The following is a 25,000-nucleotide window of genomic DNA, read 5'->3' as shown; positions in this document are numbered from 1 at the left end:
AAAGAATAAGAGAAAACATTTGCACCCAAACTTGTTCCAGGTTTTCAAGCCGAATAACTTCAAAACTTCAAAACCACAAACTTCGAAGAAAAGTTCCGGCCGCCAATTAAAAAAAAAGACAAACTCGTCAACAATCAAACAAACAAACAGACGGAAAATCGTCCAAATAAATCAACGACGACCACAGAAACAACAAAACCTCTTTTTGCAGGTTTCCACTTCAACACACAAACACGACTCAAAGTAAAACCAACCAGGAGCCGACAGTCGACCACAAACCGCCGCCAACGACAGGAAGTGAGAACAGTTCAGCTTCAGGTTGAGAAAAAGCCCAAAAACACAAACTTTAGAAGCAACTGAGTTCTTAATGGTGACATTTAATCATCACTGAATATTCAACGTTGACATTAAAGCCACTAAACTGGTGAATATTTAGTGTTGAAATGTCTTTTTTCTCTCTTTTTATTCATGTGGTGATGTCATCACTTTGAACAAGTCTCCAACTCCTAAGTTTACTTTTAGATTTGTTTTTAAGATTTTAAACTTCAGATATAAAATGGAAAAGATCAAAGGAAAAAAATATGTTTAAAATAACAAAAATAATGAAATCAGTAAAATAAAGTATGGACATTCAGCCTATAATAATAATAATAATAATAATAATAATAATAATAATGTTGTTCGGTTACACCAACAGTCACAAAACAAAACAAAAGAGATTCAGTTAATTAACAAAGACAATTAAAATCTGAGGCTGTTTAATAATTAGTAATAATTTACTGTAAATCTTGTTTCTGCTTCGTTTACATGTGAAACAAGTTTAACAAAAAAAATACAGTCTGTCAATCAAATGCAGTTTTCAGAATTCTTAACTATAAACTTTAAACATGAATACGTCACATTCAGGCGACTGCGGCTAACCTAAAGCTAACGTTAGCATAAAAGTGATATTAATTCCCGCTCAAATCGTCGAACCGTCGACCGAACACCGGCGGTGCTTCCCGGTTCATGTCGGTGTGCTCCGGTGAAACCAGCTGACGGTGAAGACCGAGTTTGTTTCATCAACGACAAACGTGACGCGGCTAATTTGTGATGCTAACGTTTGCAGCGCGAGCGGTTGTTTACCTTTTTACAAATAGCCGCCATGTTGGAACCTTTCGAGTGAGATGTTCAGGGACACTGGGAATAAAGAGTTTCCAGGAGACATACAGGGACATTGTGACATTATAACCTAGTAGTTCCGAAACTTTATTTTCTTTAAATGTAAAATTCAAAAATGTTTTTAAAAAAAAAAGAAAGAAAAAAAGGACAAAACCGGATGTAAACATTGAGAGTTGTTTCTGTTTCTTTAGGAGGCATGTTGCTGGTGATGAATGGCTCCGTGTCCAACCAATCAGAAGGCAGCAAGCAGATTTCCGACGCTGTGATAGGCGGAGCTGCTCTGTCCAAGTTCCAGGCCATGATGGAGGCGCAGGGCGTGGCCAGTGACGCGGCGCAGTTATTATGCTCCGCCCACACAGACTACTTCAGGGTCCTGAGGAAATCTGAGTATCAGATCGAACTCGAGGCTCCGGCAGAAGGTAAAACTTTTTTGTTTTTAAACTTAAACGCTGATAATCATTATTAATCACGACGTTAACTTATTTATAAATAATAATTCTGATCCACTGACACATTCAGAGATTTAAAAAAATGTTTTAATTTACGAGTGTAATTAAATATCTTGCGTATACGTTTAGTCGCCGAAGTTCTTTACTTTAAAACATTTTGCGTTTATGTTAAAACGAACTAAACTCATTTCGTCTTCCTGAAGGTGTCGTCGTGGACGTTGATGGTTTGGTTCTCGCTCAGGTTCTTCATAAATTGGGGGCGGGACGATCCAAGGCCGGACAGCCCGTCAATCACAGCGTAGGGGCGGAGCTACTGGTGTCAATGGGTCAGAGGGTCCGGAAAGGTGAAGAGCTGTTAATAATAATAAAAGTGAAAGATGAAAGATGACAAAATATTTCAGATGAGCTGACGAACTTGTGTAACGTTCAGGTGCCTCCTGGGTGCGGATCCACTACGAGGATCCGGTGCCGACATCAGACCAGATAAGTCGACTGCAGAGCGCTCTGACTGTGGGAGCAGGCGACGGCAAAGAACCACGACAGAAACACACTCTGGTGAAAGAGGTGCTGCTGCCTTCGTAACGTTACAATACTTTTATTTGATAAAAGATCAGATTTAATCCTCTCGTATGTTTAATGGTGATTTAAAAATGAGACTAACGTCCTGAAATCAATAAAAAGATTTGAGTAGGAACTGTTTTCTGAGATTGTGGTCCTGAACGCACCGTTCTTGTTTTCCCTTTAGTGACGAGTTCATGTTGGTTGAAGCAGATTTTTTAATAAAGTATAATTATAAAAGTTGATGAACCGAATAAGATCAAATTAATTTCACACGTTTCCTTCATGTAAATTTAAATCATCACAGCGTTCAGTCACATTTAATTTGAGAAAATAAACAAACACGTTTTTTTGTCCAAAAAAGACAAAACTGAACTTTATTAAACAATCTGAGGTTGACAAAAAGACTTGAAGCATAAAAAAGTTTATCTAACAACTCGAACATCTCACTTCTCTATTTATAAAAAAATACAAACAAAAACATCGCTGCAATAGTTTGTTAACAGAAGAAGATTAACTGAGTTTAAAAATTTTAATTTTATTTCACATCCGTCGGTTTAAACTCAGAAAACCTGCTTCTTAGAAAACTCCTGAAACACCATGCACACAGCTGAGCCATGCTGCCCTCTGTTGCCAAGGAGACGGCTATGCAGCAGGGGGAGGAGGGGGGGGCTGCAAGGGTCAGAGGTCAGTGGGCGACGGAGTTGAGTGGCTCGGCTCGGATGTTTCCTAAATCCAGGGTGGAGTCCGTCTCCTCGTCGATCTCCCCGATCACCGCGCTGAGACACAAACAACAAACGTAAACAAACACAAACAAACAACACAAGGAAAATGTAAACAAAAACAAACAACACAGAAAGTGGAAACAAACATAAATGTCAACAAAAACAAACAACACAAACCTTCAGTCCACAATCAAGTAAAAACAATTTTAAAATATTTTCACACTTTTTCGCGTTAATGAATTCCAAAACAAATTTATCGATTGTCAGATGAGTTGAAGATTTTATTTTGCTGCCGATTAACGCGATCGATTAATCAGCTGATCGTCGCGGGTCAAAGGTGAAAGGTCAAACTCACACATTGTCGCCCCTGACGATGTAGAGGCCGAGCACCACCTGCTCCACCCCCTGACTGGAGCTGAACACGCGCTCATGACTCTCGTCCAGGATCAAGTTGATGGTCTGATCGAAGCCCTTCAGAGTGCCCTGAACAAAACAAACAAACAAACAAACAAACAAACAAACAAACAAACAAGAGTCCGCGGTGATTCTGTTTCATTACAACACTTTGTGGAGGATTCAGGGAATTGAGGAAGAAGTTAAACTCACGACGATCATCCGACCGTCGGAGGTGACGATGGCCACCGTACCTGAAGCACCACGAGTTAAAGAATAATAACAACAATAATAATAACAATAATAATCGTTATTTGTAGATCACGTTTCATACAAGAAATGAGATGCATGAGAAACAGATAAAATGCATAAAATTAAACTCAAATAGAGTCAAAATATAAAATAAGAAATATGCATTTTAAAGAAACAAAACTTTCCTGTAAGAAAACATTTATATTTATTATTTAGTTTTTATCTGTGAACTTTGGTCAAAAGAGGGTTTTTAACGTTGAACCTTTTAAATGTGGTCCAGAAGGAGAAAACAGGATTTAATGGAGAAAAACATTTTAGTGTGTTTTCACAAAAAGAATAAAAGTTTGGTGAATTTTAAATATTTTTAAAACGTTGCTTCATATTTTCTGTTCAGTTTAATCTGAACGACACGAGAATAAAACAAACAGCTGAGTCACAACTATTTACCTCCTGAGATCAAATAAAAGTGCAACTTCAGTTTTATGAAACTAAAAACCGTCAAAAGAAACAACGAGTTCACAAAAACACGAACACATCCCTCCTAGCTCGGATGCTATGCTAACTAGCATTTATCATTCATCCAGACGGGCTGTTAGCATGTTAGCCGTCTACCGGCAGCCAGCTGCAGCAGAAGGATACGGTTGATGTAGCTCTCCAGGGCGGTGGACATGCTTCGTCCCGGGGTTCCGTCTCTTTATTTATCCAACGGAGAAGTCGGTGAAATATTTCCACCGAATATCTGGTGGGAAAAACGTGCAGAGAACGAGCAGCAGCTAACAACACACAGCAGGACAGACCGGGCTAATCTAACACCGAGTCACCGAGCAGGGGACGTCACATCCGGTTCGGATTACCGGATGTTAAAACTTGACGATGAATAAACCGTTTTTTTTCGCCGCTCCGTTTCGAGCATTTACTGCAGATTTTTAAGGTATTTCTAGAAGCTCCAAATACTTTTCTATATAAAATAAAAAGGCCTGACGCACAATAAAAAAAGATTTTAAAGTATTTGTCAAGATGTATATTACAACCCAAACAAAAATGGCGGCCGGAAATCCCGTCAACGAGCGCGATTTAAACAATAAAATAAATCGTAATCGATTACAAGCCTTAATATACACAAAAGGCCCCTAAAATAATTTATTAAATTTATCTTTTGGTTTGATTAAATAAGTTAAACAAGGGAAAATATCAATCCCCTTAATTTATATATGTATATATATATATATATATATATATAAAAGATAAATGGGATGTTTAAAAGGAAAAAAACAACTTTGATTAACTTTTGTGTTTAAGCACCAAAAAAAACAACATAATTTGGTTTTTTCTAAAATAATCCATATTAACTTTTGCTTTTTGTCCAATGTTTGTCCTGATTGGGCTCAATTTTAAATCTAAAACCATTTTTATTATCAATATTAATTACTGATCATTATGTATGTGCCTGATATCGTTCTTAATTTCTTTAACATAATTTCTTTTTTTCTGTTTTTCAGCACTTCGCTCGGTTTCTATTGTATATAAAAATCTTTTGTATGAATAATTTTGACTTCACTAATATTTCCTGTAAGTATTTATTTTTATGCGTGTTTAAAAACAGAAACGTGTAAACGTTGTTTGATGAACACAGATGAGTCGAGTCGTCCCAGCAGGTCGTCTTCATCTTTATTGTTGCTCAGTAGTCGTCCATACAAAGGGGGGGTGGAGGGGGTGGAGGAGGAGCAGTGGAGCCCGACGGGACAAACAACAGGAACGTCATGCTACCAAAGTATTAAATTTGTACAAAAATACTTTACAACATCCCTGTTCCTTTAAAGAAAAATACAGTTTGGTTGGTTGGTGAAGCTACATGGAACTAATCTGATCCACTATTTAAAATGGCAGTGCAATGCATGTGTGTGTGTGTGTGTGTGTGTGTGTGTGTGTGTGTGTGTGTGTGTGTGTGTGTGTGTGTGTCTCTGTGTGTGTGTGTGTGTGTATATGTGTGTATATGTGTGTGTGTGTCTCTGTGTGTGTGTGTGTGTGTGTGTGTGGGCGGACATCTTGCTGAGGTGAATCACTAGAGTGCAAATCCCTGCAATGTTACACACACACACACACACACACACACACACACACACACACACACACACACACACACAGAGACACACACACACACACACACAGTTAATACACAAAGTGTGTGTGTGGCTTTAGATCTCACTCATCAAACCCTTCCTGAAGCCACGCCCCCTCAGCTCTGTGGCTTGGCTCCCATTGGTGGAACATGAAAACAAAAGCGCTCGTGAAGCTGTCCTCAGATGTGTCAGCTGATCAGACGTGTCAGCTGATGAACCGCTGTAGCTCCGTAAGTAGCCACGTGCCAGCTGACTATCAGCTGTTAGCCCTGTGTTAGCCTTGTGTTAGCCTTGTGTTAGCCTCGTGTTAGCCCTGTGCTAACCAAACACGTGGTAAACGAGGCTCCTAGCCTTGTCATGTGACCACGTGTCGTGGTTATGCTAGCCCTGTGCTCAATGTCTGATGGCCTGCATGCTAACCACATGCTAGCAATGTGCTCTAAAATCCAACGTTAAGGTAGGACAGCCAATCACGGCTCAGAGAGGGTTTCCACTGGTTGTTGGTGCTGAGGGAGGCTTCTGATTGGCCAGTTCAAATAGTGAGTTCAAGACTGAGGTGAGAGCAGGAAGATGTTGACATCACTCCAAAATAAACACACACACACACACACACACTCACACACACACACTCACACACACACTCACTCACACACACACACACACACTCACACACACTCTCACACACACACACACACTCACACACACACACACACACTCTCACACACACACACACACACACACTCACACACACACACACACACTCTCTAACACACACACACTCTCTAACACACACACACTCACACACACACACACACACTCTCTCACACACACACACACACACACACACACTCTCTCACACACACTCACACACACTCTCTCACACACACACTCTCTCACACACACACACACAGTTTTTACTGTCACAGGTTTCCCGTTTTAACAGGATTTTTTTCTCGTGTAACATCGTTTGTTTTCGTGGTTATGAGGTGAACGTTTTCGGGGTTTGATGATTTCAATGTGAACAGCGACGGAGGACTGAACCTTTTTCTTTTTTTTTTTTTATCTATTTTACATCTTTTCAGGTTCAGTCGCCATGGAAACGAACAAACAAACCAACAAACCAACAAACAGAGAACTGACAACAGTCAATCAAAAAAACACCGATCGATTAGCATAATAGATCACTGTTACTGGGGCTCAGAGGAGGGGGGGGTGGGGAGGGGCAGTAGGGGCGGGGGCATGCTTGGCTTCTTCCTGGGAGCTGATTGGTTGGTTTTGTGTGTCGAGGAGAACCAATCACAGACAGGCAGGGGAAATGTTTTGGGTTTTTTTCTGATTGGTTCCAGCCAATCAGCTGAATCTTTCAGAACGGCCGTCCTGGCTGCCTATTGGTCGAGGGAAGAGAAGAGGGGGAGGGGGAGGTTGGGGGCAAAGCCAAGACGAGGGAATTGAGGTGGGAGGGGCTTAACTGGCCTTGTGTTTTTAACGCACACACACGCACACACACACACACACACACACACACACACACACACATACACAGTGTGGCCAGTCCAACAGGTGTAAACAGTAGAAAAAGATTCTCATTGAACTGCTCAGTGTCATCATCATCATCATCATCATTATCATTATTGTCAGCACGATTATTATTATTATGACTCTTCCGGTCTGCAGCTTGTTCATGGCACAGAACTAAAATCTTAGCGGTAAACCATCGTCAGGGATGCTCCGATCGATCAGCTGATAATTATTAAATTATTATTCGATTATTAAACTACTCGGTGTCCTTCTGGAGGTTTGGAACCAATTTGAACAAGAGTCTAAAATTGGCATTTTTTTAAAATCTATTTATTAGGAGTTCTGAGGCTTTTGATCATTTCACACAACCTTCCAGTCGTTATGAAACTTGAAACAGCTCGAGGTTGTTGTTTTTTGGGGGTTTTGGAAACCGCAGTTGAGAAAACAAATTGTTTTTGTAGCTCCAGCTACTAAATAGACCTCGTAGTGTAAATATTACATGGAGCCAAAGCTTTAAAATGCAATCGTCAAACCAAGAGAAGGCTTTTCTTTATAATCGTTATTTGACTTCAGGCAGCGGTGAGGACTCGAAATGCAGTCGTGGACTTTTGGAAGATCATATTTTGGATTATATCCTGGATTACTGGTCATGTTGGGAATTTAGTTCAAGCATCTGTAATGATGCCTCCTTTCTAGATTCTTATCTTTACCAAACCTCAATCACATCTGATCTCGATCGTAACCATGTCCAACGTTATATTTACACACCATACAAGTTCAAGACTTGCAACCTACCATAAAAACTCTCGGGCCAATAAACGTACTTCTGGTTTCGGGCCACACAACGTCAAAGCTTCAATATGCCAATAAAGTGCTTCTCAGACTGTTAAAGTGTCTGAAATGTTATTTTCTATTAAGTTTTTCCGTGTCAAACACGACCGTCTGGAACAGTTACACCTTTCGGTAGTTTCAGGCGCCCCGAACCTTCGCCGGGTTCATCGGTTGAGGAGGTGCTCATTGTAACTTTCAAAGGGAAAAGCAGCGTTAACATATTCATATTTTGGACCCGTGATTCCAGTTTGCAGATTGTTAAGAATTTGACTTAAATTGATGGGACCCAAGAAAAAGAAGGAACCGGCGACTCATCGTGATTCTAGTAAAACTCAGCTCTAGACTCTGATCGGAGCATCCCTGGTCTCCTTGGCAACCTTTTCTGTTCATCAGCAGGTTCTGGATTCTGGACTCAAGTCCCATCAGTCTTTGTGCTGCTGTGGTTCTCAGTCAGTAGAGCCAGAAGCTATAGTTCTGGTTCTAGTAGGACCAGGAGCCACGGCTCTACTTTGGTAACCATGGTTTCCCTGACCACAAACAAGAACCACGCCGTGGACCAGTGAGACCGCTAGTTGTGGTTCTGGCTTCAGTAGAAACAGTAGCCATGGTTCTGCCACCACTAACACCAGTTCCTATGTGTCTTGGACAACTAAGACTATTGGCTGCGGCTCTGGTTTCAGTAGGACCAGTACCCACGGTTCTGTGACCACGAACCAGAACCGTATCTTGGGACCAGTTAAGACCACCGGCTGTGGTTCTGACTTTTAATAGAACCAGGAGCCATAATTCGGTGACTACTAAGAATCTGAACCCATGTGTCTTGGACCGGTAGCTGCTGCTCGAGCTCCAGTAGAACAAGTCACCCAAATTTCAGGGTTCTAAGAACCAGTAACCGTCGGTCCAAGACTAGTAAGACTTCAGTGGGACCAGAAGACGTAATTCTAGTCTTGTGGACCAGTAGGTCCATCGGTTGTGGCTTCAGTAGGATCGGTAGCCGTGGCTCCGGGCCAGTAGGACCAGGAACCATTCATCTTGGACCGGTAGCGCCGGCTGCAGATCCAGAAGGATCAGTAGTTACATCTCAGTTTTCCAGTGACACCATGGTACCAGTATGCAGAACCGTTTCGGTTGAGTTCCTCCGGTCCAACCAGTGTGCTTTCAGTGCTGCTTCAGCAGTTCAAGGGTCAAACTTTAGTGGTCAAAGTTCATCCCGAGGGTGCGCGTCGCACCGTGGGAGGTCCACTGTGAACCGGTTTAACCGGTTGGATCCAGTTTGATTCAACGTTCTCGTCCTGTTGCTCTTCACTTCCTCCGCAGTCCAGTCTGGTCTGAACCGGTTGGATCCAGTTTGATCCAGTTTTTCTATCTGCTATAAGGAACTATTAGTAACCTGCCCAACACCAAACGACACCAAACCGTCACCCGGTTGGCTCCACTTGATCGGCCCGCCGTCATCTCCCGGGCCAATGGAGAGCTCCGACGGACCCAGCTCACCGCCAATTGGCTGAGGGGAGTGGCTGCTGTTGGCGGTGCCGTCGGTGTGATTGGCCAGCAGGGAGCAGGAGGAGGCGGGGTTTCGGCTGATGACGAGCTCCAAGTGGTTCGGAGACTCCGCGATCAGAGGAACGACGAGGCAGCAGTCGAAGTCCCGGGTCCTCACGTGGTTGATCTGGAAGACGGGAAACGTTTTACTGATCAATCCGGAGAGAAAACATCCGAAGCTTAAAGTATTAACGCAGAAAGAGAGGAAGGATTTTTAGTACCTGGAGTATTCGGTCGTAGGCTTCGAGGCCGCCGCGCTCCGCCGGGCCTCCCAGTCGGATGTTGTTGACGTAGACGCCGCGGTCCAACAAACCGTCGGAAACGCTGAAACCGAAGTCCTCCAGGTCCGACACCTTCTCCAGAGTGAGCTGCAGAACACACACCAACACCGTTAAAGAGTCACCGGGTACGTCACCGTGGAGCGCCGAGCCGAAAGGGGGTCAAAAGTCACCTTGTGGAGCTCCACCGGGTTCTGGTTCAGGATGTCGTTGACTTCCTGCCTCATCTTCCTCATGGCGAAGGCTCGGCGCTGAGGGTCGGAGGGCAAGGTGTTGGAGCGAGGGGTCACCTGGGAAGATTCACGGTAAAACTATGAACACGCTAACGGTGTAGATACTGTTTAAGATTTAGCTTTAATGAAACACAATAAAAGGGAGTCAGAGGTCAGAGGTCAGGGGTCAGCGCCGTTTACCTGCGGCCTGGAGCTGCTGCGTTCCTGGAAGCTCGCCTGGCGTCCCAGTGTGCTGCGCAGAGGGGTGGGGTCATGGTTCAGACTGAGGGTCGAGCCCGACATGATGGTCGCCTGGAGACAGCCAATCAGAGAGCAGTAGTTAGAAAAAAACATCCAATCAGAGCCAGGTGATAAAGAAGAAACATGGAGATAAAAGGCCTCGACCTTTGACCTCATCCGGGACAGGGCGAGACTTGTTTTTCTACAGGTGGGATTTACAGCGCTTCTACTGGCGGGATCGATCGATGTTTCTATTTCTAGGATTGGATGTTGTTTCTGAGAACGAGATCTACTGAAGAGATCTACTGATGAGATCTACTGTTGGGATCTACTGAAGAGATCTACTGTTGGGATCTACTGATGAGATCTACTGAAGAGATCTACTGTTGAGATCTACTGTTGGGATCTACTGTTGGGATCTACTGATGAGATCTACTGAAGAGATCTACTGTTGAGATCTACTGTTGAGATCTACTGTTGGGATCTACTGATGAGATCTACTATAGTTTTAACAAACTGGAGCTACTGTTATCTCCACTGACAGGACATGTTGTCGCATCTGGTCAAAGGTTCTACTTTGGATTCTACTTCCTGTTTGATGACGGGTGTTCAACATCTCAGCCGACAGACGCCCACTTTCAGCCAATCAGAATCAAGGACGCATGCATGACTTGACAGATCTGCTCACATGACCGGCGAGAAAAAACAAAAACTACCCATCAGCCCTCGTCAGCGCAAGCTCTCCCAGCATGCCTTGCTCAAACTGCCATGCCCCCCTGGTTGCAACATGACTCTGCCCTACGTGATTGGTCGCAAGCTGGGCGATGTCACTATGATGTCACAATGACGTCACCATGGTTGTGCGGTGGGCTGCGGTTAGAGTGCAGTTAGAGTCACATTCAACATGTCTGACAACGCCGGGAGTCTCGGTTAGAGAGGAGGGGGGAGGAGTTAGTGGAGGGGGGTGTTGGGGTGGAGGTAGGAGGGTACCAGAGCGAGGAGCTGCGTCTCCTTCCCCGACTCCTGGAAGAGAAGGAGTCACGACTCTTTTTTACTGACGTGTTTCCAAGACAACCAACAAAGTTTCTTTCAGCACATAAAACCAACAAAAAAGATTTCTACTGACGTAGTTGAGGTGAAGTTACAGTTTTATGTGTAAATGCTGCTTAAAGTGACTTTTTTTTAATTATAAATTAGGCAGATTTTTTATTTTATTGATCTTGAAAATCATTATCTTTCTTTTGGTAAAAAAGCTGTAGACGCCGGCCTCGGCACACCAGGGGGCGCTGCAGCAGACAGAAATCTGAGAACTGAATAAAAAGTATAAAAACATGTTTATTGTCTTTAAAGTAAGAGATCTCGGTGGAAACCAAAAACTTAAAAGTATTATAACACCACCCAACGACCGCCGCTCCTTCTGGCATCGTAACATGTTTCTCACCTCCAGCTCTCGGAGGATGCCGCTCTGACCGCAGGTCTCCAAGTCCTCCAGCGCCTGAGACCAGAAGTTCTCCTCCTGGTCCGGTTCGGTCCCGTCATGACCCACGGTGAACCTGGAGGGGGGAAAGGTCAAAGGTCAGCCACACACACACAGAAACACACACACACACACACACACACACACACACACACACAGAGGAAACTGTGGACATGCTGGTGAGTAATTTTTATTTTTTGCCGACAGGACGAAACATGTGCAGCAACGACATACACATCCACCGGGTGTATGTGTCGGAGGGGGGGGTCAAAAGTCACCAGGTGAGGGTATCTGCTGGAGGTCGGACAGGTGACAGAGGACTGTGGAGGGTAGGGGGGGGGGTTTAAAGGGCAAAGGTCAGTGCGGTACCTGCTGTCAGAGATTAGACCACTGGGCAGATTACAGCCGCTGCAGACAGAGACAGACGGCTGTTAGCTCGGCGCTAACGACTCCCATTGATCTGAATGAGGAAGGCTAACGCTTAGAGCGTAGAAGTCCCATTAAGAGCTACCAAACATTAAGTTAGGGGGGGATTTAAAAAAAAAATTGTTTTAAGTGTGAAGTTACATTTCAGTAATAATAGAATAAAAACTAGTGAATTCATTTTCTCAGATTTATTAAATTTTTTTCAGAAATTGTTTCAAATCCTTCAAAACTTTTTTGTTTTAGAATTAATTTGAAATTAATTAAACATGTTTTTTTTTTTTTTTTCAATCTACACTAAATAACCCGTAACGACAAAGTGGAAACACGTTTGCAGGAATTTCAGCAAATTTTGTAATAAAAAAAAACAACTTTAAAAAATGTTTTGTTTTATTCTGACAGGTCAAATATTCATTTCCATTACCTGCAACTTTTATTCTATCAGATGAATATTTTACCAGATTTTTAAAAGTTTTCTCGTCATATTTATATAAAATATAACGTGTTTAAATAACTATTTGATTTTGTACTTAAACAAACTTTATTATTGATCGTTTATCTCTTAATTTGTAGTGTCATTCTCTCCTCTCTCACCCTCCGAGTGGTGGGCGGTCCCAGTCGTCGTCACTCAGGCCCAGATCTGACAGTGGATTGGCTCTCTGGCGAGCGGAGGAAGATGATTGGCTGTTGGTCGTCTTGGCGTTGCGCCACTCGTGAAAACTGTACGGAGACGACTGAAATGGTGGAGCTACGCCAACACACGCAGAGAGAAAGAAAGATTTAGGGTTTAGCGACGGATCTGGATGAAGGCTTTGAAGGTCAGAGGTCAGAGGTCGGCGTCCTACCCGGGGTGGTGAAGCTGCTGTCCATGTTGGATCCATCCCAGGACTCCACGGCGCTGTCCACGGACGGCAGCGTGCTGAACACTCTCTGGCTCGTCAGGGGCGCGACCATGATGACAGGCTCCTCCTCCCCGTCCTGGATGTCCGGGTTAAGCCCCACCCCCGGCCCCAGGCCTGAACCAATCACGCAGGACTTCGGGCTCGACACTGCGGACAGACGACGCACGTTTATCAAACTGTAAGCAAACCTGTGTTTACAAGTGTGTATATATGTTTATAGTTGTTTATTATTGTGTATTATGTGTTTAAGTGTGAATATAAGTGTGTATTAGTGTGTATAAGTGTGTATAATGTGTGTGTATAAAGTGTGTGTGCGTACGCTCTCCCTGCTTCTTGATCTTCAGAGTCACCGTCTCGCCGGCCTGCTGCAGCAGACTAATGGCTTCACTCAGCGGTTTCCCCTTCAGGCTGTTGCTGTTGATCGCCAGAATACGGTCGCCCACGTGGATCGCTCCCGTCCTGCAGTAAACAACAACAACAACACAGAAACACACAGTCAGGGCTCAGGTTAACCGATCACACCTGATAAAACTACATAAAAAAACAATGAAACGTAGTTTAAAACACAATATAAGACCTGTGTTTGTGTTCCAATATAGAAATATGTAATTTAAATAAAAATAAATGATTTTTTTTTTTTTTATTGAAAATGTAAATAAATCTGATAAAATGTATGAAATGAGAAATGTCTAATTCAATAAAAGGGTAAAAATTACAATAAATAAACCAAAACTGAAGGAATCATGAAGAGAAACGTAAAAATGGAATGAAATTATAATATTTTTGTATTATTAACAGCAGAGGGCGACATTTTCCACTTTATCTGATCGAAACACATCGTCACAGATTTTAATCCCTCACGGATATTTAATACAAAAGAGAGAAAGCTTGCAGATTTTTTATTATACTAATATTTTCCCTTTTTTTTTCTTCTTATCATTAAAAAACATTTTTGATGGCTAATGTTGATTTTTACTATTTTAAACATCTTAAAATGAGGTCGTACCTCTCGGCCAGCCCGCCTTTGGTCAGCGAGGAGATGATGATGGGGTCGAAGGGCTCCTCGGTGCCCGAGATGGTGATTCCCAGCGGGCCTCCGTACCTCTGCAGCTCCACCGTGTAGATGATGCTGCCGGACACTTCCTGTTCGTCTGAAAGGTTCAATAAAGATTTGTTCAACGCTGAGCGCACGCCGTGAACAATATTATTCACCAACAGACTAAAAAAGTGCCCATGAGAGTCCTTGAGGAGGTTTAGATGACCTCGATGGTGTCCTGGGGGTCGATGAAAAGGTCCTAAAAGGTATCAAGAAAGTTCTAGAGGTTGCTGATTTGTTTTGTGGTATCTTTGAGGACTTTGGACCAGGTTCGACCACCCTGACGAGGTTTTAGGAGCCACTGAAAAGGTCTAAACGGTTTCATGGTTTTCATTCAACTCCTTGAGGAGGTTCTTGGGGCTCGTAAGGTTTCAAGGGGTCCTTTGTTTGGTTTCTGGGTGTCCTCAGGACTCCTTGAAGAAATTCAGAGGACACTAATGGGTTCTAGAGATCGATGAAAGGGTCCTGAAGGTTATTAAGGGAGCTTTAAAGGTCGAGGACTGAGGACTAAGCACTAAGTGCTCTTAATGAGGTCCTTGAAGAGGTTCTAGAGGTTAAGGTTTCAGGGGTATTGGGATAGTTTCTAGCTTTCTAAAGGTCCTCAAACAGACTCCTTTAGAGACCAATAGAAAGGACCCGAGTGTCTTTGAGAAACCTGAAGGATTAGAAAGTAAGTACAGGAAGCTTTTAATGGTTTTGAGTCCTTGAGGATGTTTTAAGGATGTCTATGGATGTTCTACTTTCTCAACCAGCTTCTTGCTTTGAAGACTCGCTATTAAAAAAATAAATAAAGAAGATACCCGAGTTGTCTTCGTCTTTGCGGATCTTCAGCTTGACGAGCTCCTCACACTGCTGGAGGATCTGAACGGCCTCCTCCATGGAGCAGTTCTCGACCCGGATGTTATCGATGGCCAGCAGCTTGTCTCCGAGCTCCAACGTTCCCGTCCTGATATAAAAAAACAAAACAAAACAAAAAAAAAACACATGTTAACGTCAATATACAGCACAATATATTTATGTATAACTGTGTGTATGATTAAATTTATCATAAATATCAGTTAAATTAGGACATTTTGAAAAGAAACAGGAAGTAAACTGTAATGTTGTCATGGATACAGTTAGCTACACAACAAGCGACAACTTGAGCCTCTTTTGTTTACGTTTTAGAAAAATGAAGTACGCCGAATTAGCGTTTAGTAGTTCTTATTTGCGATGTACCAGCGGACGTACTGACTGATTTCACAGAATTAGGTCGATACCGAAGAAACGTAAAAGTCGGACGATTCTCCGCTTCTGAATGGTGTTTTACTCCGATTTCAATGCCGGTTTTTTTTTTTTGTCCTCTTATTGTATTTACATTATATTTTCTCAGAATAATGAATAAAGGCCTGTTAATGACTTTTTCCTTGGGTGAACTCGGTGTGTTTTAGAAATAACGTACAGTGAGCAGATGCTACCTGCCGGGTCAGCCAACCGAGGCTGTTTAAAACTCAACATTTTCCGCTTCACACTCCAAAACACATGACCTACAAACCTCAGCACACACACACACACACACAGTTAGCCTAATTAACCAACCGACTGCAGGCAGCTGACTGAGTTTCAACACAGTTGACACCGTTAATTTTTTTTTAGCATCACATACTGTACATTAGAGCGGACGTGTCATACTCATGTTTGGATGATATGGGGACTTTTATTCATTTTGAGGAAATAAAAACCAATCGATGTGGGGTTTGAATCATTAAATATCATCATCATATTCGTTTAAAGGTTAACTTGAGATCAAATTTAAGGTTGGGTTTGATTCAGGTTTTACGGTGAGACCAGGTCACCTGTGTGCGACGCTGCCCTTCTTGATGTCGGAGATGATCAAAGGATCGCCGGGTTTCCTGTTGGACGGAGCTGCGGACACACAAACAGACATCAGATGAGTCCGTACAGCGAGAAACAGAAAACAAACGTGAATAATTCAACGTTTTTCTTACATCACTACGAGACTAGAGATAAAGATTAAATGCTGAAAAGAACATGAAATCAAACCGTGCTTACAGCTGATGGTGATGCCCAGCTCCACTCCGGGTTTCTTCGGGAGCTTCACGTGGAACGTTCCTGAACTCGGGATCACCGACTCTGAGAGGCGGAAAAAGATGGAAACGGTTCAGCAGCAGATTTACAGCTTTTTAAAGGGAAACTCAGGCTTCGTTCGGGGACTGCGGGAGAATCAAATTTATTTCTCAGATCAGATCTTCAGAATAAACTTTTTGCGGATCGGATTCGGTGCGTCCATACGTCTCTGAACAATCTGTGTGGGTTGCCGCTGTAACAACGTAGCTACGCACAACATTTTGAAGAATCGGAAAGTTTAACAACAAAAAAACATTAAATCTTGCAGTTTTTTCTGAAGATGTTTTTAACCTTTTTAAACCAATTTTGATGCTTTTAGCGGAAGCTGGTGTCCGCATGCTTTCGGTCACATAGTGAAGAGTGTGATCAGCATCAGCGATATCTGCAGTCATCAGCCCTCAGTCAGAAAACACTCTGAGTCACCGCCGACAGCTTGTTGTGTCGTTCTGTTAAAACTCGGCTGTGGGAGATTATTTATAACGAGCCGGCGTCTGTTACGTTCACGAAGAGTCGGCCAAATTACAGAGGAGCAGATTTAAATTCAACACAGCAGCCAAAACAGGACGAGTCAGACTCCAGACCGTCGCCGTGTCTCCATTTTCAGCGGTTCAACGTTTAAACTACGACAGAAATAAATCAAACTGAACCTCTGAATCACAGCCGTGACTGAATTTGTATTAAATTCAAGACTGAAACAAACTGTTGATGTTTACCGGCCACGTCGAACTCGATCTCCAGCGTGAGCTGAGCAGTGATGGACGAGTCTCTGAGCAGCTGGTTGGTTTCCTCCAGAGTCGAGTCTTCGGTCGGGACGCCGTTTATGGACAGAATCCTGTCGCCGATCTGCAGGATGCCGCACCTGAAGAGAGACAGATGGATATCAGGATGAAAAGAATATAAAAGGAAGTCAGAGATGCAAGTTCAGTTTTACTTTTCTACGATTAATTGTCTCTTTTGTAGATAAATATAACTTTTCTTTTTGCATCTGACTCCCTCCCTCCTAATGCTGCCGTTCGCATAATTTTGGGGGCTCGTCTGGGATTCAACCGATTCGTTTAAGATTCTCTGTGAACTGATGACACCGAGATTACACAGAAAAAATGAAAATAAAAAATACATAATAATAATCAATAACATTAGTTTCCAATGTGTATGGCACCTTTTAAAATTTGCATCACAATGATTTATACACAACAACAACAACAACACACATACAGGAAACAGAAATAATAACAATAATAACAAGATGGCGCACATAAAAGAAAAAAAGAAAAGTGTTCAAGTTTTAAGACATTTGAATTCCGTATTTTATTTGCTTTATTATTGTAAAGGACGTTTGTTTATAAAGTTACTTTCTACATAAATTATTATTATTGTGTTATCGTGTGTCACTTCAAAACAAACCGACGTTGTGTGTTTACCTCTCCGCGGGGCTGTCGGGGTCGATGTAGGCGATGAGCGGCGGTGACGACAGCGTTTCTGTGGCGAAAACGCCACCCTGCAGCTGCAGCCCGAACCCCATGACTCCGTCGCCTACCAACGCCACCTCGGTGGTTTCCGTGTGCACCACCTGCCCAGCGAGGCCGACGGTGCTGGACGCGAGAGACACTGACGGAGAGACGGACAGTTGGAGGCGGACTGTTAACGGGCGTCCGACACGTTTGATAAAATTTGGGGGTTTTGGGGGAAGGGGGGGGGCGGAGTCAGACTCACGGGAACTCTTGAAGTCCTTCTTCTTGGCCTTCCTCCTCATCAGCGTGCCCCGCGGACTCGTGGGATACATGTTCCTGGGCAGGGTGCTCATGTTGAGGGACGAGAGGCTGTAGGCCGACATGGAGCCTGGAGAGAACGAGTGGCTGAGAGCTGCAGGGTGAAGAGAGGATGATGAAGATGATGAGGATGAAGAGATGTTCCTTTCGAAGTAAAACATCGAAGAGAGAGAGAGAGAGAGGTGGACGTACGAGGGTTGTTTGTATGGCGGTTGTGCGATCTGGCGCCTGATTGGTCGGGGTGGTACGTGTTGTAGTGGTAAGGGGGAAGGATGGGGGCGGAGCTTCCGGTTTCCCAGGGGAGGGGGCGGGGACTACGCTGCACCTTGACTGCACGCACACAGCACAACAACACACACAAACACACAGAGGAGGGTACTCAGGTCAAGACAAGAGGAAAGGTCAGAGGTTATAGGTCAGGAGGAGCTTGTATCACAGCGTAGATACTGTATACACGTCGATACCTCGTCGCTGGATTTGAGGTATCTACTGTGTGTACATACGTGTGGTATCGCAGCTTTATAAAAGATTCATTATGTAAATAATCCCGATGCGTTCAGGGCCCGTTGTGTTAGATATGTGTGTGTTTGTATCGTGCTGCGATGCGATGCATTCAGGGCCCGTTGGGTTAGATATGTGTGTGTTTATACCGTGCTGCGGTGCGTTCAGGGCCGGTCGGGCCTGGTGCTGTGGCAGGATCTCCATGCGGACGGTCTGACACGAGGCGGAGAGAAGCTGAGTCGCTTCGGCCAGAGAACAAAACTCCATCGACTTCCCGTCAACGGACAGGATGTGATCTCCTGCGTGAAGAGCGCCGCACCTACACACAAACACACAACACGAACACGAACACACACCAAAGGTCAGGATGTCTTAGAATAAAAGATAAAATGTCAGTTAAACAGTAAAATATCAAAACACGATTCCACAGTAAGTTTCTGGGAGGTCAGAGGTACCTGTCTGCTATACTGGCTGGCTTGACCTTGTCAATGATGATGACCTGCTTGCTGCAGAACATGGAGGTGGAGAGAGCCACGCCCAGACTGGAGCCTGTCGCCTTGGCAACCTCGACCAGTAGTGGTCCAGATGCCGTGGCAACCGAGTCTGAGGAAGGGAAAAAAAAAGATGTTTTTTTCTAGTTCTTTTTATATTTTGCAATAAAGAGTTGAAGTGGAGTTCCTCAGGGTTCAATCCTGGATCCTGTTTTATTGCAGCTCTGTGTTTTTTAACCCAATTATTTTGTCAACAATAACAATATTTCAAAGAATGACTTTCTAATCGGCCTGTTTATTTTTGTTCACATTTTTGAACATCTGCTCCTTGCTAATGTTGTGTTTATTGATGTTATTGTGTTTTTTTATGCCTTTTATTTGGTTGTCTAAGTTCAATAAATAAAATGAGTTTGTGTTGATATTCTTATATTTTGAGATTTTGTTGAAATGAAGAGTAAAACTGACTGTTGAAATTTAAACTAAGCAAATGGAGGATGAACTTTAATACCAGCGACCTGTTGATAACAGAGCTGTAATTTACAATCGTTTTTATCGTGAATAATGAGTTAATTATTTGGACTGCAGAACTTTGGTATGCAGAATTTTTTCTACATTTTTGGTCCTCCAATGCCACGGTGACGTCTTCATATCGCCAGAACAGCCCAAAACAATAATTTAAACATCCATATATTTCATTTATATAATGCAAAGACAAAAAGAAGCTGCAACCGACACAGATTTTGTAGTTTTTGCATACAAGATGACAATAAATGACCAAAAAAACCAGCTGATTAAATCTGACTCATCGTTTAAAGCCAGGGGGGACGATGACTCGGCACTAAATTTAATCTCTAAATAATCCCGATGGGCAGAGTGTCAACTGACCCATCACCGAGACGTCGTATTCAATCAGCAGCGTGGCTTCCTGCCCGCACTGCTTCAGGATGCTCATGGCCTCCGACAGCGTGCTGCCGTGGAGACGGATCCCGTCGATGCTTAGCAACCGGTCGCCCGGCTTTACCGTTCCTTCCCTGCAGAGAGAGAGAGAGAGAGAGAGAGAGAGAGAGAGAGAAGAGTTTCTACGAAGGCTCTTGAGGGACAAACATCTCAAAGGGGCAGAGAGGACACGTACCGGTCGGCCGGCCCACCCGGCCTGATGGTTGTTATGACGATGGGGCGGGACTTGTTCCTGTCTTCGTGGGCTCCGCCTGCAAAAACACACGCTCGCGTCAAGTTTAGATTTTTTTTAATTTTCACTTATTTCCGAACAGACGGAGTCTTCCTCACCTCTGATGACGAAGCCGAAGCTGTTTCCGTCCTTGTGAAGCGTCACTTCCACGTTCTTGAACATGACCCCTGTCCCCTGCACCGCTGCAACACAGCAGAGACGCGTCAACACCACACGCCGACCCGCCGAACACACGCTTCTTATTTAACCACCGTCGGTACTTACAGACGGGCGGCAGCTCGTACTCGACCTCCAAAACGACGCGCTCGCCGACGTTCTTCAGCAGACTGATGATCTCGTCGTGTCTGAACTTGGCCAGGTTGATGCCGTTGACGGCGCGGATGTAGTCGCCCACGTTCAGCTGGTCGCTCCTGAACATCAACATTTGTTTCTTTTAAATCCACTTTTTAACCTTCGTAACGCTTTTCACAATCTCCATGTTTCATTTCAAACTTTTTCTAAACGCTAAAAAAAACCAAAATGTGTTCATTTGACGAGGACATGGACGGAGACCGGATCAATAGTCTGAAAACACTCCCAGATTTAGCTGGGGAGCAGATTATCCTCCAAACTTTATTTTAAACAACAACAATTAGAAATTTGAATTGGATTCTTCCACTGAAACGGTCTGTTTCTCATTTGAAACCATCATCCCGGCTCCACATTGTCTCCACTGGATTACAGAAGTTTCCCGGAGGCCCCTGATGTTGTTTAATTACGCAGAACGTCAAACTGCACTCTGAGTTCTATGACGAGGTTGGACGGTTATCAGCGGCATCTCGAAGGCATCGGCGTATCTGTGCCTCCATTTAAAACCTTCCTGATATCTCGGCTCCGGAGATATTTCACTTCTTCAGTTGAGCTCAGAGATAATAAATCGCAGCAGCAGATCACAGACAGGTTTTCAGAGCTCCTCTTATCGGCTCTGAACCAGGGATGAGAGCAGGCTGAGAAAAGCCCAACTAAAGTTAACTTCATAATGTGATTCCACAAAAACTGATGTGTGATTTAATGTCTGGACCAAAGTCTATTCAAAATGGGTTTAATAGTTGTTGAGATATCTCAGTTTGGACCAAACAGGTGGACAATAAACCATCAAACTACCAAGTTCTTTTTTATTGCTTTTTGACAACAATGGAGGTCTATTGGACATAAAATAACAAGTTAGTAAAATAAATTCATCGTTGTTTTGGGTCTTTTTAAAGACTTTTAGTGACAATAAGATGATTACAAACATAGTAGGTTGAGTTCAAAACAGAAAAAGCAGTAAATAGTGCGATTATGAACAAACGTGACATTCAGAAGAGTCTCGTTGTGTTTTTGAGCTTCTGGAAAAACAGAAGAGAAAAAACACAAACAAAAAGAGCAGATTTAAAGCTGTTACCTGGCAGCAATGCCTCCCTGTCGCAGGTTTGAAACCCGAGGCTTCCCATCTTTATCGATGCCGCCCGAAACCGTCAGCCCGAGCGTCGTGCCCTCCTTCTTCATCAGCTCCACCACCGAGCAGCCCCGAAACTCATCTGCAAAAAAAGACAAAACAACAGGACGTGAGATCAGTCGAAGGCTCGTTTCCTTCCATGAAATCATCTTCACTGATTTTTCTTCTGGCTCCGTTTGATTTTTCGTCTCCGTCTCTGCAAACCCACAAAATTTTAATCGTTTTCTCTGAGCTTCGGAAAAATAAAATAATAATACAGACAAAGAGAGAAGTGAAGTCATCTTCTGTTCTGTCATCCATCTATATTTTATTAAAGGCCTGAAATATTCAGCAGAGGAGGAGGTGGATGGAGCGGGGCTGGGGGGGTATTTCATATTTCAGTGCGGACCCGTTCCAATCTGATGTGACCAGAACTCCGGCGCTAAAACAAGAGAGCCGGGTTTCATGAAATTGTCGTCCTTTAATATTAACCGGGCCGGGCTCGACTCTCTTTAATGTCGACAGGATTAAGAACCGGCCGATCTCCGGCAGCGACGTCATCATCTCCTCTTTTACTAAAAGGCAGCAGTGTCCCTTTTCAACTTTTTCTAAGCAGCCTGACTTACAGGCTAAAAAAAAAAGAAAAAAAAAGAAAAGAAGAAACGAAGCGAAGCTCTAAATCTTCGGATCTGATAAAACGTTCCAGACGAAGCGGTTTCCTGCAGCTATGGTGGGTTGGGGGGGAGGGGGGGGGGGGGGGGGGGGTGCGCGCTCAGAAGCTTGAAGAGTTGATCTAACTGGTGTCTGGTTCTGAACGTCTACCATTGGTTTTTTTTACTGGTTCCAAACCTTTACTAGTTGGTCCAATTGTTCGATTGCAGTTTTCAGACACACAAAGCCAACGAAGCCACCGGCTCCAGGTGGGGAGGAGATAAAACCGACTTCCTGTCGGGTCACAGGACGGAAAAACAACAGCTGTTCTACTTCCATCTGTTCTCTCCTGTCGTGGTGTTTATGATCTCTGCTGCCGGAGCCACAAAAACACCCACAGGAAGCAGATTGATGATGTGAGGATGAAGGTGCGTTACCTGGGATACTCTGCCTCCGGATGGCCAGCGCTCCGTCTGGAGGTCGCGACCCGGCAGAGTGTTTGGTGTACGGCCCCTCATCTGCAACACACACACACACACACACACACACACACACACACATTACTATCACAGTCACAAACACGGTTCTGGTTTAGAGGCTCCAACAGGTTCTTGAACGGGTTCTGAAGCTCAACCAGTTCAGTGATGGTACTAGTTTCTAGAAAATGGATCTAAAGTCCCAAAAAACAGACCCAACTAGCGCTGAAGGTCTGCAGGTACCAGTTTGGATTTTCTACCAAATGCCTTCGTTAACTGGTTCTGAAGCTGCAATACTTCCTCGAACAGGTCCGACACCAGGCTCACCTTCTACCAACTGGTTCTGACGAGTTCTTCCAATTGGGTTCAAACGCCGATTGGATGGATGAACTTGGATCTTCTGGTTCTGGAGCTACTTGAACTGATTTTAAAGGTTTTGGTGTCAGCTCCTCGTTCAAGACGAGTTCATTGAAATATTTAAATGAAGCTCGAAAAATGAAACCGACAACAGTCCAAAGAGAGATTACAAACAGACAGAAAACCTCGGAGACGACGTCATCTAACCAGTCTGACTCCCATCATGCATCTGTACTCACCATCGTCAGACGGTTCAGAACTTCCACCACAAAAATACATGTCAGAGTTCATGTGAACCAGCAGCTGAGAGGTCCGGACCATCAGCCCGTCCTCGTGAATAAAGAAACCACAGCCTGACAGAGAGGTGACCTCATCAGCACCGGCGACCAATCACCACGCGGGAGAACACAGTTGGTCCATCCCGATTCTGGACCAATCACCCCCCGGGGTGATGATGTCATCATCAAATGTATGGTATTTGGTGAGAGAGAGACGGCAGAGGCGGAGCTAAATGATAATGTCATGTGGGTCGATGTGGATGAAGCGGTTTGATTGATAAGTTGTTTTGAATTCGATGATTCATCGGTTTTTAGTGCATTAGACGGAAACTTTCAGAATAAAAGAAAAAGTGTTTTGGCTTCAAATGCATTTAATCAAGATTTAAATCCAGATTCAAATTCACTTATCGGACCTGAATCCTCCTGATTTGATCACTTCGATACACGTCAGTAGTATCAGTATTCATAAAATCTTAACCACACCCATCCAGAAATGTTGGTTTTGTCTTTCTTCACTTTACACTTCGTCCTGAATCAGTTTTGTCATGTTTTTTTTATTTCCCTCTAATTTATTCAAATCTTCTTTGGATCTCTTTCGTTTTCGTTCCGGCTGGCGGAGCTCAGAAGACACAATCACACAGTCCGTCTGAGTTTTCTATCCCTTCGGAGGACCTCGCGTTGACTAAACATTCACTTCCAGGAGACTAAACCTAAACATAACCTCATCCTTAACCTTAAAAGTACATCTTTATACTAATATTTTAATATTTACTGCGTGGAGTCCCCACAATACGCGTGTATAAACACATTTGGGTCCCCACAACGTGAGGAAGACCAGCGCGCGCACACACAGACCATAACGAAGTGAAGATAAAAGCCTCCTCTTGATGTAGGACAGCAGCATCTCTGCAGTACAATCTGTATAAATACACACTCACACGCTGTATAATACTTCAAACTACTCAGTGTGGTACGTTATATAAACTACATCGAGTGTTGTTTAAATTTAGCTTCTGTTATTGAGCCATAATTGTTCGAACAAGCTCGCAAAACTGTCTGTCGAAAAAGTACAAAAAGTAAACGTAAAAATGCCAATAATTATTAACGCCACCTACAGGCGGGAAAGAGTAACAGCAGCAATAAACATGTACTCGTAAAAATGACATAACTTATAATAAACACCACCAACAGGCCAGAAAAGCAGAAACAACATTCGATCTTTGGCTGTTTCATTGTTTAAATTTAACAGTTTATTATTTTCTTTTTTAGAGTTGCTGCTGTTGTTGAAAGAAAAAAGCAAAGCTGCATCTTGTAGTTAAAGAATTTAACCTGCACACTTTGTTTTTACTGTTCCAGTAAAATAAATCCACTATTTTCCATCCCTCATTATTTCTAGTTAATCTGTTTTGTTTTTCCTTTTTTGCAAAAGTTATTTTCCTTGTAAAACATCTGGTTGAAGTGCATCTGTTTCATGTTTGCAACTTACATCTTTTCTAATTGTTGTAATTTTCTAAATATGTAAATACAA

The 25,000-nt window shown here is 43.4% G+C and overlaps 3 protein-coding genes across 6 annotated transcripts in view; 1 reads left to right on the top strand and 2 right to left on the bottom strand.

The window, feature by feature from the left end:
* The window catches only part of tymp (thymidine phosphorylase), a 6,368-nt gene extending 3,957 nt beyond the window's left edge, over window positions 1-2,411 (top strand). The window contains exons 8-10 of the mRNA XM_069139421.1: window positions 1,353-1,580; window positions 1,814-1,954; window positions 2,041-2,411. Coding sequence (XP_068995522.1) covers window positions 1,353-1,580; window positions 1,814-1,954; window positions 2,041-2,192 — 521 coding nt within the window. The 3' untranslated portion in view covers window positions 2,193-2,411. The remainder of the gene's footprint in view (window positions 1-1,352; window positions 1,581-1,813; window positions 1,955-2,040) is intronic.
* A 103-nt stretch (window positions 2,412-2,514) lies between these two features.
* lsm8 (LSM8 homolog, U6 small nuclear RNA associated) lies at window positions 2,515-4,355 on the bottom strand. Its single transcript, XM_069139422.1, has 4 exons — window positions 4,178-4,355; window positions 3,500-3,540; window positions 3,249-3,376; window positions 2,515-2,947 (listed from the first exon to the last, which is right to left on the bottom strand). The coding sequence occupies exons 1-4, from the start codon at window positions 4,206-4,208 to the stop codon at window positions 2,857-2,859; spliced, it is 291 nt and encodes a 96-aa protein (XP_068995523.1). The 5' UTR covers window positions 4,209-4,355; the 3' UTR covers window positions 2,515-2,856.
* Window positions 4,356-5,184: 829 nt separating this feature from the next.
* grip1 (glutamate receptor interacting protein 1) overlaps window positions 5,185-25,000 on the bottom strand; it is a 20,367-nt gene continuing 551 nt past the window's right edge. Inside the window, exons 2-26 of one of the 4 annotated variants that reach the window (XM_069139360.1) lie at window positions 22,799-22,879; window positions 21,678-21,813; window positions 20,519-20,664; window positions 20,353-20,436; window positions 20,198-20,273; window positions 19,951-20,096; window positions 19,030-19,177; window positions 18,724-18,893; window positions 18,266-18,403; window positions 18,018-18,167; window positions 17,726-17,912; window positions 17,018-17,163; window positions 16,230-16,310; window positions 16,013-16,082; window positions 14,978-15,123; window positions 14,088-14,232; window positions 13,401-13,540; window positions 13,025-13,228; window positions 12,774-12,927; window positions 11,721-11,832; window positions 11,270-11,302; window positions 10,241-10,351; window positions 10,001-10,117; window positions 9,771-9,917; window positions 5,185-9,676 (exon numbers count right to left, since the gene is read on the bottom strand). In XM_069139360.1, the coding sequence (XP_068995461.1) occupies window positions 9,377-9,676; window positions 9,771-9,917; window positions 10,001-10,117; window positions 10,241-10,351; window positions 11,270-11,302; window positions 11,721-11,832; window positions 12,774-12,927; window positions 13,025-13,228; window positions 13,401-13,540; window positions 14,088-14,232; window positions 14,978-15,123; window positions 16,013-16,082; window positions 16,230-16,310; window positions 17,018-17,163; window positions 17,726-17,912; window positions 18,018-18,167; window positions 18,266-18,403; window positions 18,724-18,893; window positions 19,030-19,177; window positions 19,951-20,096; window positions 20,198-20,273; window positions 20,353-20,436; window positions 20,519-20,664; window positions 21,678-21,813; window positions 22,799-22,879 (3,368 nt within the window). In that variant the 3' untranslated portion in view covers window positions 5,185-9,376. The other 3 variants (XM_069139362.1, XM_069139361.1, XM_069139363.1) reach the window with 3 other exon arrangements.

The sequence above is a fragment of the Embiotoca jacksoni genome, unplaced genomic scaffold, assembly GCF_022577435.1.
Source record: "Embiotoca jacksoni isolate LCO1_2020_lvr unplaced genomic scaffold, fEmbJac1.0.p SCAF_82, whole genome shotgun sequence".
Taxonomy (NCBI): Eukaryota; Metazoa; Chordata; class Actinopteri; family Embiotocidae; genus Embiotoca; species Embiotoca jacksoni.
This window is presented reverse-complemented; position numbering and strand designations above follow the sequence as displayed.